At 37.7% G+C, this 16,614-nt stretch overlaps 1 protein-coding gene across 1 annotated transcript in view; it reads left to right on the forward strand.

Annotated features, from left to right (window-relative positions):
- The window catches only part of OstDelta (oligosaccharide transferase delta subunit), a 279,105-nt gene that overhangs the window by 79,268 nt on the left and 183,223 nt on the right, over nucleotides 1–16,614 (forward strand). The window contains exon 5 of the mRNA XM_090384636.1: nucleotides 10,042–10,105. Within this exon, the coding sequence (XP_090240762.1) occupies nucleotides 10,042–10,105 (64 nt within the window). The remainder of the gene's footprint in view (nucleotides 1–10,041; nucleotides 10,106–16,614) is intronic.

Genomic DNA, 16,614 nt, shown 5'->3' on the forward strand with positions numbered 1-16,614 from the left:
ATCAGTGTCCTGAAGTGGGATTTACTCAAAGAGGTAACTACGATCGGGGGTAAAGGGAAGGGTTTTTGCTTTCGTAAAGGCGACTGTGATGGTCTGAGACAGTATTTAAATTCTATACAGTGGGACCAACTGATGATGTTACCAACAGCAAATTCAAAATGGGAAGCATTCAAAGAACTTATCTTGGAAGCTATTAGGCTTTGCATTTGCAACTAAGAAATATTGTTCAAGATATAGGCCTAAATGGATGTCAAATGAACTAATGAGACATATGGCAGAGAAGAAAAATGCATGCGATACATATAAATTAATGGGTGACATGGAAGCCTATGGTAGATATAAGTTGGTCTGTAACCAAGTCACAAAGGAGATTAGGCAGGCCAAGGCAGATTATGAGAAATCCTTGGCAAAGGATGCAAAGAAAAACAGAAAAGAGTTCTTTACCTATATAAACTCTAGAAGGAAAGGGATGAATTGGATTGGTTCACTGGATATTGATGGTTCAACAGTTGAGGATCCTGCTCAGGTGGCTAACAAACTAAATGAATATTTTGCATCAACATTCACACGAGGAGTTATTCAGGAAGGGGAATGCCAGAGGTGAAGTAAACTCTGGCAGTGAGCTAGATGATTTTGTAATAACTGAGAGGAAAGTGGAGGAGAAATTGTTGAGGATAAACATAAAAAAGGCACCCGGGGTGGATGGAATCTATCCAGTTATATTAAAGGAGGCAGCAAAGGAAGTAAGCGAACCCTTAGCCATAATTATGAGAGCTTCTTTGGGCTCAGGGGAGGTACCCATAGACTGGAGATGTGCAAATGTGAAAACCAATTCACAAAGGAGGATCAAAGGCTGACACAAGTAATTATAGACCTATGAGTTTAACTTCTGTTCCAGGAAAATTAATGGAGGCAGTGGTTAAAGAAGCACTGCAGGATCATCTAGACAAGACTTCAGTTATAGCTCGGACACAGCATGGTTTTGTTAAGGGAAAGTCTTGCCTGACCAATTTGATTGGATACTATGATGCAGTCACAAAAGAACTGGATGCAGAGAATAACTTTGATATTATATATTTGGATCTTAGAAAGGCTTTTGATACTGTTGCACATGGAAGACTGCTGCACAAATTGGAGCAGTGTGGCATTGGAGGAAAATTGCTGCTATGGATTAAGGGATGGTTGAGGGGGAGAAGACAGGGAGTGGTAATCAGTGGACACTGCTCATCGTGCACTAATGCTATTAGTGGTGTACCTCAGGGTTCAGTGTTGGGTCCATTGTTCTTTTCTGTATTTATAAATAATATTGATGATGGTATATCAAGCTTAATGTCCAAGTTTGCAGACGATACAAAGGTTGGCAGGGTTGTTAAGGACACTACTGAAGCTATGCTGCGACAGGATCTGGAAAGGTTGGGCAGATGGGCTGAGAGGTGGCAAATGAAGTTTAACATTGACAAATGTAAAGTACTACATATGGGAAACTAACCCCAGAGCAACGTATCAACTCTGTGGTACTACACTGACAGTGGTAGAAAATGAAAAGGAGCTGGGGGTAATTGTGCAGGCAGATTTGAAGTTCTCTGAGCAGTGCAGATGGGCTGCAAGAGTAGCTCATGGTGTCAATGATATACAGGAATTTTTCTAGCAGGGATAAGGAAGTGATCATTCCCTTGTATAAGGCAATGGTCAGGCCACACCTTGAGTACTGTATACAGGTCTGGAGGCTTCATTTCAAGAAGGATGTAGAGCTGCTGGAACGAGTACATAGAAGGGCAACAAGATTAGTGAATGGAACAAAGGGTTGCTCTTACGAAGAAAGGCTTAAGTTTTGCAAATTACTGTCTGACGACTAGGCACTGGCAAGGTGATCTTATAGAGATGTATAAAGCCTTGAATGGTTTGAGCATGCTCAATGCCGATGGGATTCTTCCTCTTGCTCAGAATAATCACCTGAGAGGGCATAAATTCAGATTGAGGAAAGACAGATGTAGGATAGATGTGCGGAAATTTACCAGTGGGTAGTTGGTTGGTGGAACAGACTTCCATCCCTTGTTGTGGAAGTTGATAGCTTAAATAAATTTAAGGCTCAGCTGGACAGGTATTTCGAACGAACGGAGGGGTGAAATTGGAGTGTTTTTTTTTTGGCTAATGCTACATAAGGTTGCTTTCTTGCATCATATGCCTCTTCTAATGCTAATGCTAACTTTAAAATAATAAGTTGGAAGGAAAGACGAAATGGAAAAGAATGAATGAAAACGATTCTCCATCTGTTGTGTTAATTTGCATTAATGGGACCCAACACAGGGTTCAGTGTTGGGTCCACTGTTGTTTTGTATATTTATCAATGATATTGATGAAGGTATATCAGGCATAGTGTAGAAGTTTGCAGATGATACAAAGGTTGGCAGGGTTGTTAATGACAGTAATGGCAGTGTGCTACTGCAACAGGATCTAGAAAATTTGGGAAAGATGGGCTGAGAAGTGGCAACTGAAGTTTAACATTGACAAATGCAAAGTACTGCATATGGGTAGAAGTAACCCCAGAGAAACGTACAAACTGTGTGGTACTATACTTAGGATGGTAGAAAATGAAAAATACCTGGGAGTAATTGTGCAGTTGGATATGAAGTTTTCTGAACAATGCAGACAGGCTGCAAGAGCAGGTCATGGTGTTTTGTCAATGATATACAGGAATTTTGCTAGCAGGAAAATTAGATGATTATCCCTCTGTATAAGGAAATGGTTAGGCCATGCCTTGAGTACAGCATACAGGTCTGGAGGCCTCATTTTAGGAAGGATGTAGATTTCCTTGAGCATGTACAGAGAAGGGCAACAAGTTGGTGGGAGAATGAAGGGATCCTCTTACCAAGAGAGTTCTGAAAATTGCAGTGGCTAGAGACTAGGCACCTGTGAGGTGATCTGATTAAGGTGTATAAGGCCTTGAATGGGTTGAGTACACTGAATTCTAATGGGATTCTTTCATTTGTTCAGATTACGAACGTAAAGGGGCATAAATTCAAATTGAGGAAAGACAGCTGTAGAATAGATGTGCGGAAATTTGCTTTTAGCCAACGGGTGGTTAATTGCTGGAACAAACTTCCATCTGTCGTGGAAGTTGATAGGTTAAATAACTTTAAGGAGAAACTGGACAAACATTTAGAGGGAATGGTTGTGTGAATTTTTTTTTTTTTTTTTTTTGGCTGATGCTATATAAGCTCATATATACGCTTCCTTTCTTGCATCACATGCCACGATTACTATATACAGTACTGTTCACGGCTGTTGTATTGTATCCAGGGTCCTCTGACGAGATTGGATACAACAGTCTGTTCTTGTTCCTTGTCTGTCTCATCTTTTCTTTCGTGGTTATTTTAGTTTCATTTTGGTGATATTTCACATTTTTTTTGGCCTTGGTGTTATTTCATCAGCACCAGTCTAAATTTATTATTTATAATTTTGGCTATATTTGCCCTATACTTAATGTTTTTCTAAATTTTTTCAACACATATTCCTATGATTGACTGTGACTTTGCTACTAATGACTGCAGGACTTACTGGATTTAACCTTAACTGTTTTTAAGGTTTGTTTAAGACTTCTGGGCTTGTGCAAAGTTTTGTCGGTTGAATGGTACTGTTATCCTTTATTATTTTCTTTGAACTTGTTTTTTTTTTTTTTTTATGTTAATATGCATAAGATTACTTTCATTGTTTACTTTGAAATTATCTGTGTTTACCTCAATCTGTTGAGGTTTTCTTTTGTACAGTATTTAATCTTTGTATATTTGTATAAGTTAACGAGGCGGAGATGAACTAACGTTCCAGGTGCCGCCCAAGACAAATAAATACATACATACATACAACACATATTCCTACCACGTATCTTCCATTTCCACTTCTGTCTTTATATATTTATTTGTTTATTCCCTCATTTTCTGATTTTTATATATATATATATATATATATATGTGTGTGTGTGTGTGTGTGTGTGCAGGTATGAAATAATGTTAAATTGTAAAAATGTAGAAGACGTCCTGTAGTTTAAAATACCCGAAGCAAACCGGACCCTAGGTCCGGTTTGTTCTTGGAATTAATCTAATATAAACCAATCAGATGGCATTAATCTGATTGGTTTATATAATCTTATAATATCCCAGTTCTACGCTTTAGTAATTTGATTCTATATATATATATATATATGTATATATATCCATGCAAATGAACCTAAAAAAAAAAAAAAAAAAACCCCACCTAGAGAACATTTTTCCACACAAAAATGTAATGAAAGTGTTTTTTTTTTTTTTTTTTTTTTGGTTCATTCGCATGGAATCAAGAAAATCCATTGTATACTCACTTCTAATCTTTCAGTTGTACCTCTTTGCTGCAGTCAAATAGTAAGATATTTGATGTGGTATTTTTTGTGTAAATGCCATCTACACATTGTTTCTTTTCCATCCTAATAAGCTTCATCTTTCTCTTATCCTACACATTTTGCCATGGAAAGTCACCTTGACATAATTTTATTGTATTTCATTTTGTTGAGTGCATTCACTTCGTAACATGTGTTCACATGATGTTTGCAATTAGAACTAATGTTGGCTATTAACTAGAAGAAAATAGATATAGAAAAACAAGTCATGATTCTTGATTCTTTCGAACATTACAGACATCCACCATTACAAAAATCTTTCATAACGGTAGAATGGGAGTATAATAGCAAAGTATGCATATTTACAAAATGTTTCGAGAAAAATTACCTGCAGTGTGAAGTAGTTATTATAACAGAAAGTCTCCTATTTACACATATTTAATCCATTATTAACCATAAAATTTTCACCATTTAACATATGACTGTCAGTGCCTATCAGGAAGAGGAACATTTTCTGGAATTTTTTTTCCACACTGATTAAGATAGAGTTTATAAACATTAGATCTGCTGGTGCCTTGACTGTCATCGGACCTATTCTAAAACAACTTGGTCCAAGTTATTTATACTAAAAAACATGCCTTGGTAATCCCAAACTTATTTCAAGCTCATAAAAAAACTTAAGACATTTATGCCTTACCTTTCCATTAGAAGAGTAGCAGTTTTGTAAGTGATTTTTCAGTGAGTGCAGTGAGAAATTTTATGATTTTGTAATTAGACCAACTGATGATGCTCAAGGGAAAGGTCTGTCTCTTTTCTAAATTGACATTTTATTTTTTTATAAGTAATTCATTAAATGATTGTTTATATTCTTTATACACTGAGTGGCCAGTTTATTAGGTACATTGACCGAATAGTGAGTAGCATCTCATTTAGCTCTCAGAACAGCCTCAAGTCCATTTGAACATGGAATTCCATAAGGTACAAAAGCATTTCACAGCTATGCTGGCCCAGGCAGATTCCATTGAATGTCACAGTTGCCTCAGATCGGATATTTATAACATCAGATCTGTTGTTTCAAATAGGTTATTCTACCTCATCTCACAAGTGTTCAATTGGTTTGAGTTAGGCCAATAAAGTGTGGTAAAGTTTTTTTCTTACTCTTGGAACCATTACCAAGCAATCTGTTGTGATATTCCACATCCTGCTGGAAGGAACTGCTACCAGATGTGAGCACGAAAGATCCACATAGTCACAAACAGTGTTAAAGTTGATTATGGTATTCTGATGTTGATCCACCAGTATCACTGGATCTAATTGTATGTTATGAAAACACTTAGTTTGCATTGTTAACACCTGCTGTGCTGTTGTTACCATAAGCAATTATTCCATGTTGTCATGGAATAATTGGCTGAATCATCTGACCTCGTTCCACTCTTGATGTCTTGTGTCAGTTATTCTGTGCCCACTATACCTGTAGATGCTTGTTTTTAGCTGGCAACAGTGGAATTCAGTGAGGTCATCTTTTGTATCCCAAAGTTTTGATGTATGGTTTTATGCTTTCTGTAATACACCTGGACTGCTCTTGTATTGCCTGTCATTTGACTGATTGTGATTTATTTTTGCCTGCTATTGTCCTTTCACGAGTTTTCTCTCCACAGGAGTGAAAGCTGGCTGAATATTTTCAGGTTATTGGACCATTCTTAGCACACCCCAGGCATTGTTCCCTAGGGGTTGCACTGGTATGTCTGATGATGATTATCATGCTGCACTCAGTCACTTAGGTCATGCTGTTGGCTCATTATCTTGCTGATTTATACATGTGCTATATATATATATATATATATATGTGTCTGACTACTTACTTTATGTAGCTTAGTACAAACACACCATCTCTGGAAGAACGATTGATTCCCTAGACAATTGGGGAGGTGTACTGGCCACTCAGTGTATATATGCATTTTGATGTTCGAAAAATTTACACAGTTATGACATGGAACGATGTCTGATGGAAGGCTATTACGAACAGAATAAACAGCATTGTTTTAGTGGGCATGCTGTAAAAAAAAACAGGTGGCAGTTTGTGATGTCATATCTAGTATAGTTGTGCACATTATATATATATCCGGCATCCCCCCCATACTTCTCTTTCAACCCATGCACGGTACTAAGTACTATAGGTTTTGCTACCTTTCGTGTTGGGGTTTCCATTAAAAAAAAAAAAAAAAAACATACACAAGGTATGAAGCAAAAATTCCCATGCTTGATGGCTAGAAGCATAAATGGCAGGCAGTACAGCTTTGCACATCTAGGTGTCATTGTACTGCTTCATTATAAGTTAGTCTGGTGAGTTTTGTGTATTCACTGTGATTTGTGAATAGTGAAATAGCTGACGAGCTTAGTTTGATCAAGTTTTCCAGTCTCTTCATCAATTGTCAAGTTTCACTGATGAAAGCATAGGAAAAGTGCCGAACAGAACAGGTCAGCACATTTATTGTGAAATTCAAATGCGAGTCAGATCATGAAGTTTGTTTGTCTATATTGTTGGTACTCATTGGATTAGAAAAGACAGATCTTTCTTTCCAAGATCATAAAGGGAGATGAAGAGTGAGTATAACTAACATACTTAACTTCCTGCCGAAAGTGAAGAGTTCGTCTTTTCCATGTCTGCAAAAATGAGCCGGGTGAGGCCCAATGTGAGAAATGTTGTTTTTGGACAGTGAGAATTGTTTATTAATCCACAACAGTGAATCAGCATGCACAGCTTCATATCACTAGGTACCATTGTCCTGCTTTATCAGTTAGCATGGTGATCCCACTGGAAAGCTCATTAAAAACAACTGCACAGATGAAGCTGTGGAACACATTTTAAGGAACAATATTTTAGCTCTTGTTACCATCCCCTGCAATCCCTTGTTCTCCAAGGTGATATTGCAACTCAGAGGATCTGAACACTTCCACCTGTGGCAGAAATTCTGGTACAGGTGGTGCCTCGCAATTCGACAGTCTGATTTCGCGGGCCAGTGAAAACGCTACATGATATGATATTGCACGATAGAATTCTTTGCTGGACTACGTAACTGCGTTTAACGTTACTACATAGCACTAAATAGTGACTGTTGGTTCATACATTTTAACCAATGGTATTAAAGAGCGAGAGTAACATTTAACCAATGATAGATAAAGCGGGAATAGATCCCTCAATCATTCAGCTACGTTAGCCGCCCTCAAAGATAGCTACAGGTATGCCGTCAGTTCTTCCTCAGTTATGAGACAACATTATCTCGTTAATAATCGTAGTCTGAGTTCATGTTTGCTCTAGTTGTTTGTGCTAATTTATAATTCTGTATTTCTTATAAAGTAAAAAATTTTGTGCTTTGGCAGTTATTTATTTTTTGAGCGAAATTTGATAATAGGTCCAAAGAGAAGTGAACAGCGGAATAATTCAGGAAAGAAACACACTTGGTTGAGCATAGAAAAGAAGAAAGAAATCATAGAAAAAGTGCAGAAAGGTAGAACAATTATAGATGTAGCTCAAGAGTAGGGCATCCCTCCCTAGGTCAACCGTGGCAACAAAGAGACAAGATTATAGGTGCTAGGGTGTTTGCTGGAGCAATGAAAATTTCTGACAGAAACAGATCTTTAATCAATGAAGAAATGGAAAAGCTGCTTCTTACCTGGATTAGAGAAAGACAGATGAAAGGAGATCCAGTAACTCAGGCAATGATCTGTGAGAAGGCTAGGTTAATTTTTGAAGAATTGCAGAAGAAAATTCCAGGACGTATCTCAGATCAAACTGATGAATTCAAGGCAAGTCGTGGGTGGTTTCACAGATTCAAAGGTAGAACAGGTATCCATAGTGTTCTCAGACATGGGGAAGCAGCTAGTGCAGATGAAAAGGCTGCAGAAGAGTTTGTGAAAAAATTTGAAGATTTAATCATGAAGGAAGGCTACTTGCCGCAGCAAATTTTTAATGGGGATGAAACTGGGTTATTTTGGAAGCGCTTACCAAATCGAACATACATCACGCAAGAAGAAGTGACGCTCCCAGGACATAAGCCTATGAAAGATAGGCTTGCCTTGTTATTGGCAGCTAATGCAAGCGGAGACTTTAAAGTAAAGCCACTTCTCGTTTACCACTCTAAAAATCCTCACTGCTTTAGGAAGAAAATCATCAAGTGCAAACTGCCAATGATGTGGAGATCCAATGCAAAAGCCTGGGTAGACCAGAAAGTCTTCAAAGATTGGATTTTTGAGGAGTTTGCCCCGAGCGTAAAAAAATTCCTCATTGACAACAATTTACTTTTGAAAGCACTGCTGATTCTTGACAATGCTAGTGCCCACCCCAAAGACTTGGCAAACATTCTTGAAATTGACTTTGATTTCATCAAAGTCCAGTTTTTGCCTCCAAACACCGCATCACTGATCAAACCCATGGATCAAGAAGTAATTGCCTGTTTTAAAAAACTTTACACCAAGGCTTTGTTTTCAGCTTTTTGACGTGACTCATTCTTCTGATAAGACACTGAAAGAGTTCTGGAAGACTGAGTTCAATATTCTTCACGCCATTTCCTTTATTAAAACTGCCTGGGAGGGAGTGACACAGAGGACCCTTCGTGCATCATGGAAGAAACTCGTTCCTTCCTTTTTTCGGGATGACAACAATGCAGTCCAAGCCGCTGAAGAATCAGAAGCAACTGCGGCCATGCGAGAAATCATTTTGACGGCGGAGAGCCTCGACATAGGAGAAGTTGATGAGGCTGATGTGAAAGAGCTTGTGGAGGATCACGATGACGAACCAACCGTGGAAGAACTCAAAACACTCAGCGAACAGGAAGCAAAAGAGAGAGAGAGAGAGAGAGAGAGAAAAGAAGAAGAAGACAGGGAAAAAGGGCTGTGATGCCAACAGCTGCCATTAAAGAAATTTTATTCCATTGGGAGAAGGTGCAGTCTGCTTGTTTAAAATGGCACCCCAACACTGCTGTTGTAACTAGAATGACAGACTTGTTTAACAACACTACTATGCATCACTTCAAGGCTGTCTTGAAAAAGAGGGAGAGACAGTCCACCCTTGATCAATTCCTCATCCCCATTCAAGCCAAGAGGAGAAGAGAAAGGGTAGAACAAGATAAATAAAACATCCTTCCAACATCTAAGGCTCAATGAAATGTATGTATTTTGTAATTTCGTTTGTTATATGGTAGAATATAGTAAAGTCAATAATACTGTGTATTTCTCTCCGACAACGAATTAATCAATTTTCCATAAACTTATATGGAAAATATTGACCCGCAATTCGACTCTAATTCGGTGACAGATTATAGTCGAATTGCGAGGCACCACTGTACCAGTATTAACTCTCAAGGGGAACTTACCCTGAAGGAGGCAACACCAGCATGTGATTAAGATATGTTTATGCTATACAGCTTGCTAAATTATCTCACATTTATTCCATATTATTATTTATTGTTTCTTTTTCTTTCATTACCAGCTGTTTTTCCAAAAGGATCTCACAGAACAGTGTGACTTATTCTGTTAGCAGTTAGCTTCCATAAGTTATTTCCATGTTATGATTGTGTGCAGTTTTATTAACACAATGTAGATTGCAATTCTTATCCAGTTAGTAATTCTGGCATAACTTTAATATACGATTTGTTTGTCAATTGTGCTTTTAGTTGACTCTACAAAAGTGAGTAAATCATTAACTGCAGCACTAAAGAAAGATGACAGTGTTTTGAGGTAAGTGTTGTTTGGACAAGATAAACTGAGTAATCATTGTATACTCAATGGTAAGCTATGTTTAGTTTGTGAAGAGTGAAAAAAAAAAAAAAGTGCTTAAAAAAGAATAGCTTTGATCACTGCACTTAGTCATAGTGTAGTGCTCAAACCAATTCTTCCTAATATTAAAAATAGTAAGAGTAACTCGCCTCACTATTTGAGTTAAATGATCATAAAAGATAGATAAAAGAATTTTAAAATTTATGAGCTGTAAGTTTGTTTAAAAAACTGGCCTTACTCATTCTGAAACTGATTCCAGTTAAAACATGCCTGTTTCTTAAATTTAAATAACACTAATAATAAACTGAATTTAATTTATGATTTAATCTGGAAGGAGTTACTTCTTTGAAGATATTCATCTTGTAGCAATAAGAAAAGCTATTTCTTTTCAAGGAATGGTTTCACTTATTTCTTTAACTCATTTTCAATTGCTCTTTACATGAGAACAGTAGAATGATGATTTATATGCTATGGAGCAGTCACGTAATTTTAGACGATACCACAAGGTTAAGTGAAAGGGGCATGGGAAGAGAATGTGAACACAATTAAATTCCGTATCCTTGAAAACCCCACAGGTGGTCTGGTATTTAATGTGTTCTCATTATATAGATTAAATATTGTAATATAGCTTCATTTATGGGTAATATACATTCATTATTTTCTTTTATTAAGATTATTCCATTATCTAACATTGGGACATGTGCTTTTTTTACGTGTGGAAATTTTTTTTGTCCGCCATTATATTTAGAATGTATGTGTAATGACATGTGTGGATGACTGTTTTTTACAGCAGTATTTTAGAGGCAAAGAGAGAGAATAATACTCTTGATCAGATTATCATCAGTGATAAATTATGCATTAAGAATCTGCAAATAAAAGAACCACTAGGTAGCAGTGATCAGAGTGTGTTGATTTGGGATTTACTTAAGAGATGTAACTACCATCGAGGGTAAAAGGAGGGGTTTTTATTTTCATAAAGGTGACTACAGTGGTCTCAGACAGTTTTTAAATTCTATACAGTGGGACTAACTGATGATGTTACCATCAACAAATTCTAAATGGGAAGTATTCAAGGAATTAACCATAGAAGATACTAGGCTTTCATACTAACTAAGAAATACTCTTCAAAGTATAAGTCTAAATGGATGTCAGATAAACTGATGAGACTTGTGGCAGAGAAGAAAAGTGCACAGGATGCATTAGTAGAGGTATGTGATGCAAGAAAGCAAGCTTATATAGAATCAGCAAAAAAAAACCTTTTCCCATTTCACACATCCATTCACTCCAAATGCTTGTCTAGTTCTGCCTTGAACTTATTTAAGTTTTCAGCCTCCACTTTGACAGATGGAAGGTCGTTCCAACTATCAACCTCCCTCTGGCTAAAGGCAAATTTCTGCACATCTATTCTACAATTGTCTTTCCTTAATTTGAATTTATGTCACCCTCAGGTGAGTAATCTGAGCAAGAGGAAGAATCCCATCAAGATTGAGCTTATTCAAACCATTCAAGGCCTCGTACACCTCAATTAAATCACCTCGCAGGTGGCTAGTCTCCAGACACTACAATTTGCAGAACTTTTGTGGTAAGAGCAACCCTTTGTTCCACTTACCAATCTCTTTCCAGCAGCTCTACATCCTTTCTAAAATGAGGTCTCCAGACCTGTATGCAGTACTCAAGGTTTGGCCTAACCATTACCTTATACAAGGGAACAATCACCTCCTTATCCCTGCTAGCAAAATTTCTGTATATCATTGACAAGACACCATGAGCTACTTTTGCAGCTGATTCATTGACTTAGCACATTGTGGCCTTAGCTGCCAATGCGCCATTAAAAACCAAATCAGTCAATCAATCAATCAAGCAGCTGTCTCAATTGATCAAAAAACTTCATATCTCACTGCACAATTACCCCCAGGTCTGTTTCATTCTCAACTAGTACCATACAGTTGGTACATTTCTCTGGGGTTACTGATAACCATGTGTAGTACTTCACATTTGTGAATTTTAAAATTCAGTTGCCACCTCTCAGCCCATCTCAAATTTTCTAGATCCTGTTTCAGTAGTATACTATCATTACTGTCATTAACAATCCTGCCAACCTTCGTATTGTCTGCAAACTTAGACATTAACCCTGATATACCTTCATCAGTATCATTGATAAATACAGAAAACAGCACTGGGCCCAACACCAAACCCCGGTGGACACCACTAATAACATTAGTCCACGAAGAGCAGTGTCCATTGATTACCACCCCCTGAACCATCCTTTTATCCATTGCAGCAACTTGCCCTTATTGCCATACTGCTCCAATTTGTACAGTAGTCTTCCATGTGCAACAGTATCAAAAGCTTTCCTGAAATATAAGTATATGATATCAAAATTATTTTTTTGCATCCAGTTCTTCTGTGACCAAGTCATAGTATCCAATCAAATTGGTTAGACAAGACTTTCCCTTAACAAACTGGCACCTCCGTAGCCAGGTGGGCAGGAGCAGCAGTGCGTAGCACACACTTCTTGATTAGACCGGGGTTCGAGCCCGTGCCCACCAAATATGGAGGATGCGGAAAGGTCAGGAAATGACCACCGCATATCCTTGGAGCAATATGGTCTTAGTTGCTAATGCTCCTGAAAACCAGATAATAACAATATAACCTTAACAAACCCATGCTGTGTCTGAATTATTGTTGCAGTCTTGTCTACATGACCCTGCAGTACTTCTTTAACCAGTGTCTCCATTAATTTCCCTGGAAAAGAAGTTAAACTAACAGGTCTGTAATTACTTGTGTCACCCTTTGATCCTACTTTGTGAATTGGGGTTACATTTGCACATCTCCAGTCCATGGGTACCTCCCCTGAGTTCAAAGAGCTTCTCATAATTATGGCTAAGGGTTTGCTTACGTCCTTTGCTGCCTCCTTTAATATAACTGGATAGATCCCATCCACCCCAGGTGCCTTTCTTATGTTTAACTTCAATAATTTCTCCTCTGCTTCGCTCTCAATATTACAAAATCGTTTAACTCCCTGTTAGAGTTTGATAAACATCTGGCCCTCTCCTCCTCCTTGAATAACTCCTCATATCTGAGCGTGGATGCAAAATACTCATTTAGTTTGGCATCTATCTGAGAATGATCATGTAGAGCAGTAGTGTCTAACCCATGGCCCACGAATAATTTTTATAAGGCCTGCGCGGAAAGTGAACTAAAACAGCATCGATCGCCACTGTACAGGCATGCAAGCGTTCAGCTCGACTGTATCAAATGTACATGTACGCTAAATACAGTTATGTATTTTGATATTACTTGTTCATTGCATTGATTTAATTATTAATTCGTATTGAATTTAAAAAAATCATTCTTAAAAATGTTTCAAAAGGGGAAAATCGATTTGGAATGTTCTATTTTTTATCAAAGGTGGACTGAAGATTATTTCTTCGTTGATTACCATGAAAAAGCAGTGTGTTTGGTGTTTCAGGAGACTGAATATTTAAAGAATATAATTTAAAACGGCACTGATTCCAAGCATAAAGGAGTGTTGCGAAAAGAAAAGTGTTAAAAGTTACAAAACAAATTAAGAAAACAACAAAACACACTGAAAAAAGTATCGGTCAAGAAATTTATCTGCTGTAAGCACATGGAAGACTGCTACACAAATTGGAGCAGTGTGACATTGGAGGCAAATTGCTGCTATGGATAAAGGGGTGGTTGAGGGGGAGAAGACAGAGAGTGGTAATCAATGGACACTGCTCATCGTGGACTGAAGTTATTAGTGGAGTCCCTCAGGCTCAGTGTTGGGTCCATTATTGTTTTCTGTATTTATAAATGATATTGATGATGGTATATCGGGCTTAATGTCCAAGTTTGCAGACGATACAAAGGTTGGCAGGGTTGTCAAGGACACTACTGACACTATGCTGCTGCAACAGGATCTGGAAAGGTTGAGCAGATGGGCTGAGAGGTGGCAAATGAAGTTCAACATTGACAAATGTAAAGTACTACACATGGGAAACAGCAACCCCAGAGCAACGTATCAACTCTGTGGTACTACACTGACAGTGGTAGAGAATGAAAGGGACTTGGGGGTGGTTGTGCAGTCAGATATGAAGTTCTCTGAGCAGTGCAGACGGGCTGCAAGAGTAGCTCATGGAGTATTGTCAATGATATACAGGAATTTTTCCAGCAGGGATAAGGAGGTGATTATTCCATTGTATAAGGCGATGGTCAGGCCACACCTAGAGTACTGTATACAGGTCTGGAGGCCTCATTTCAAGAAGGATGTAGAGCTGCTGGAACGAGTACAGAGAAGGGCAACAAGATTAGTGAATGGAACAAAGGGGTGCTCTTACGAAGAAAGGCTTAAGTTTTGCAAATTACAGTGTCTGGAGACTAGGCACCAGCGAGGTGATCTGATAGAGGTGTATAAAGCCTTGAATGGTTTAAGCATGCTCAATGCTGATGGGATTCTTCCTCTAGCTCAGAAAAATCACCTGATAGGGCATAAATTCAAATTGAGGAAAGACAGATGTAGGATAGACGTGCGGAAATTTGCCTTTAGCCAGCGGGTGGTTGGTTGGTGGAACAGACTTCCATCCCTTGTGGTGGAGGTTGATAACCTAAATAAGTTTAAGGCTCAGCTGGACAGGTATTTTGAACGAACAGAGGGGTGAAGTGGAAGTGGGGTTTTTTTTTTTTTTTGGCTGATGCTGCATAAGCTTGCTTTCTTGCATCAAATGCCTCTACTAATGCTAATGCTAATGCTAATGTAAGCGCCAGTTATCAAGTTGTACATTTGATTGCTTTTGAAAGTAAACTGTTCATTGATGGTGAATTTGTTAAATGGTGTTTGTTAAAAATTGTGAAAGAAATTTGTCCGGAGAGAGGAACAATGATACAAGACACTAGTTTGTCTTGACTAGCTGTTATTTGAAGAGCAGAAGATATTGGAAAGAATTTGTTACAGCAACTTTTGCAAAACAAATTAAATATTTTAGTGTGGATGACAGTACTAATGTAAATGATCCAGCCCAACCTCATCTTTATACGTGGAATTGATCGTAATTTTGTACCAGTTGAAGATTTAGTGGATGTACAGAGTACGCACAGAACAAATGCAAGTGAAAACCTTTTTGAAAATTTTTGCCAATCTATTGAAAAGTTAGGATTAAATATAAAAAAAACAACCCAGTATGAGTCACAATTGGTAGTGCAAAAAATATGATTTGTAAACACATTGAGCTTATGGGTAGAATAACCAAGAAAATGATAGATATTGGAGCTGAACCTCAGATTGGAATTCACTGCATTGTGCATCAAGAAGCTCTCTGTGGGAAAGTATTGGATCTCCAGCATGTTATGAATGTAGTTATATGAACTGTAAATTTTATTAGATCACATGGTCTTAATGTGGCTGTTGAAACATCACCGAATGTTTCAACACAGAAAAAGGGAAACCAATAAAACAACTATCAAATATGGAGTGGCTTTTTGATCTAGCAATTCATACATACATTTCTGGTCATTTAAATGCTCTTAATTTAAAACTACAAGGGAAAGGAAAATTGGTTTGATTTGTTTAGTGACATCAAATCATTTCAGAATAAGTTGTTATTATTTGAATCCCAAAGTGAGAAAGACGATTTAGTTCACTTTGAATGTTGTACTGAGCTAAAGAAGAAACACATTTCCACAGAATCGTTGCCTTTCGTTATTACAATTACTTTTTGACTTGTTGACAAGTTTGAAAGTCGATTTTCTGATATAAAATCCCATGAAAAAGACAAGCTTTTGTTTGAGAACCCATTTACTTCTATGGCTGAAAACTGCAATCCCAGATTGCAACTTGAAATTATTGATCTTCAAGCCAAAAGATGATTCAAAAATAAGTATATGGACTGCAAAAATAAACTATTTGAATTCACAAGGATCTCCCATCTGAAGATTTTCCGCTAATAAAAGAAAATGCCATGAAAATAGCTACTTTATTGGGATTAATCAAGCAAATCCCAAACATGAGAGGTATTAGAACCTATAGCACCGTGCATGGGTTGGAGGTTGCGAAGACAAAAGAAGATCTGTTGACTTTAGACGTGAACTTCTGTAGACTGTAATTTTCAGGAATACGTATGAAGGTTGTTCCAGAAAACGGAAGTTTAATGAATAAATGAGGAAGATAAAAAGTTGGTTCTATGCGTTTGAAGTTGGACATTAAGTGGATGTTGGTTGGTGCAAGTGTTTGGACTGTTTTGAAAGAGAAAGTGGGAATTATAGAAGCCAATTCAGAACAACAGTGCCCATGGAAGTATCTGTAGAAAACGCATGCAGCAGAAACAGTATGTCTATGAGACGGAGTGGAGAGACTGTTAGGGATATCATTAATTAACCTAACTCCCCTCTTCTGAATGGAATCTAGAAGCCTGAGAGAGGTTTGTTTGGGGGGGGGAATCCCCAGATATGGGAACAATATTCCATGGTAC

The sequence above is a fragment of the Mastigoproctus giganteus genome, chromosome 11 (genome assembly GCF_048544385.1).
Source record: "Mastigoproctus giganteus isolate SK-2022 chromosome 11, ASM4854438v1, whole genome shotgun sequence".
Taxonomy (NCBI): domain Eukaryota; kingdom Metazoa; phylum Arthropoda; class Arachnida; order Uropygi; family Thelyphonidae; genus Mastigoproctus; species Mastigoproctus giganteus.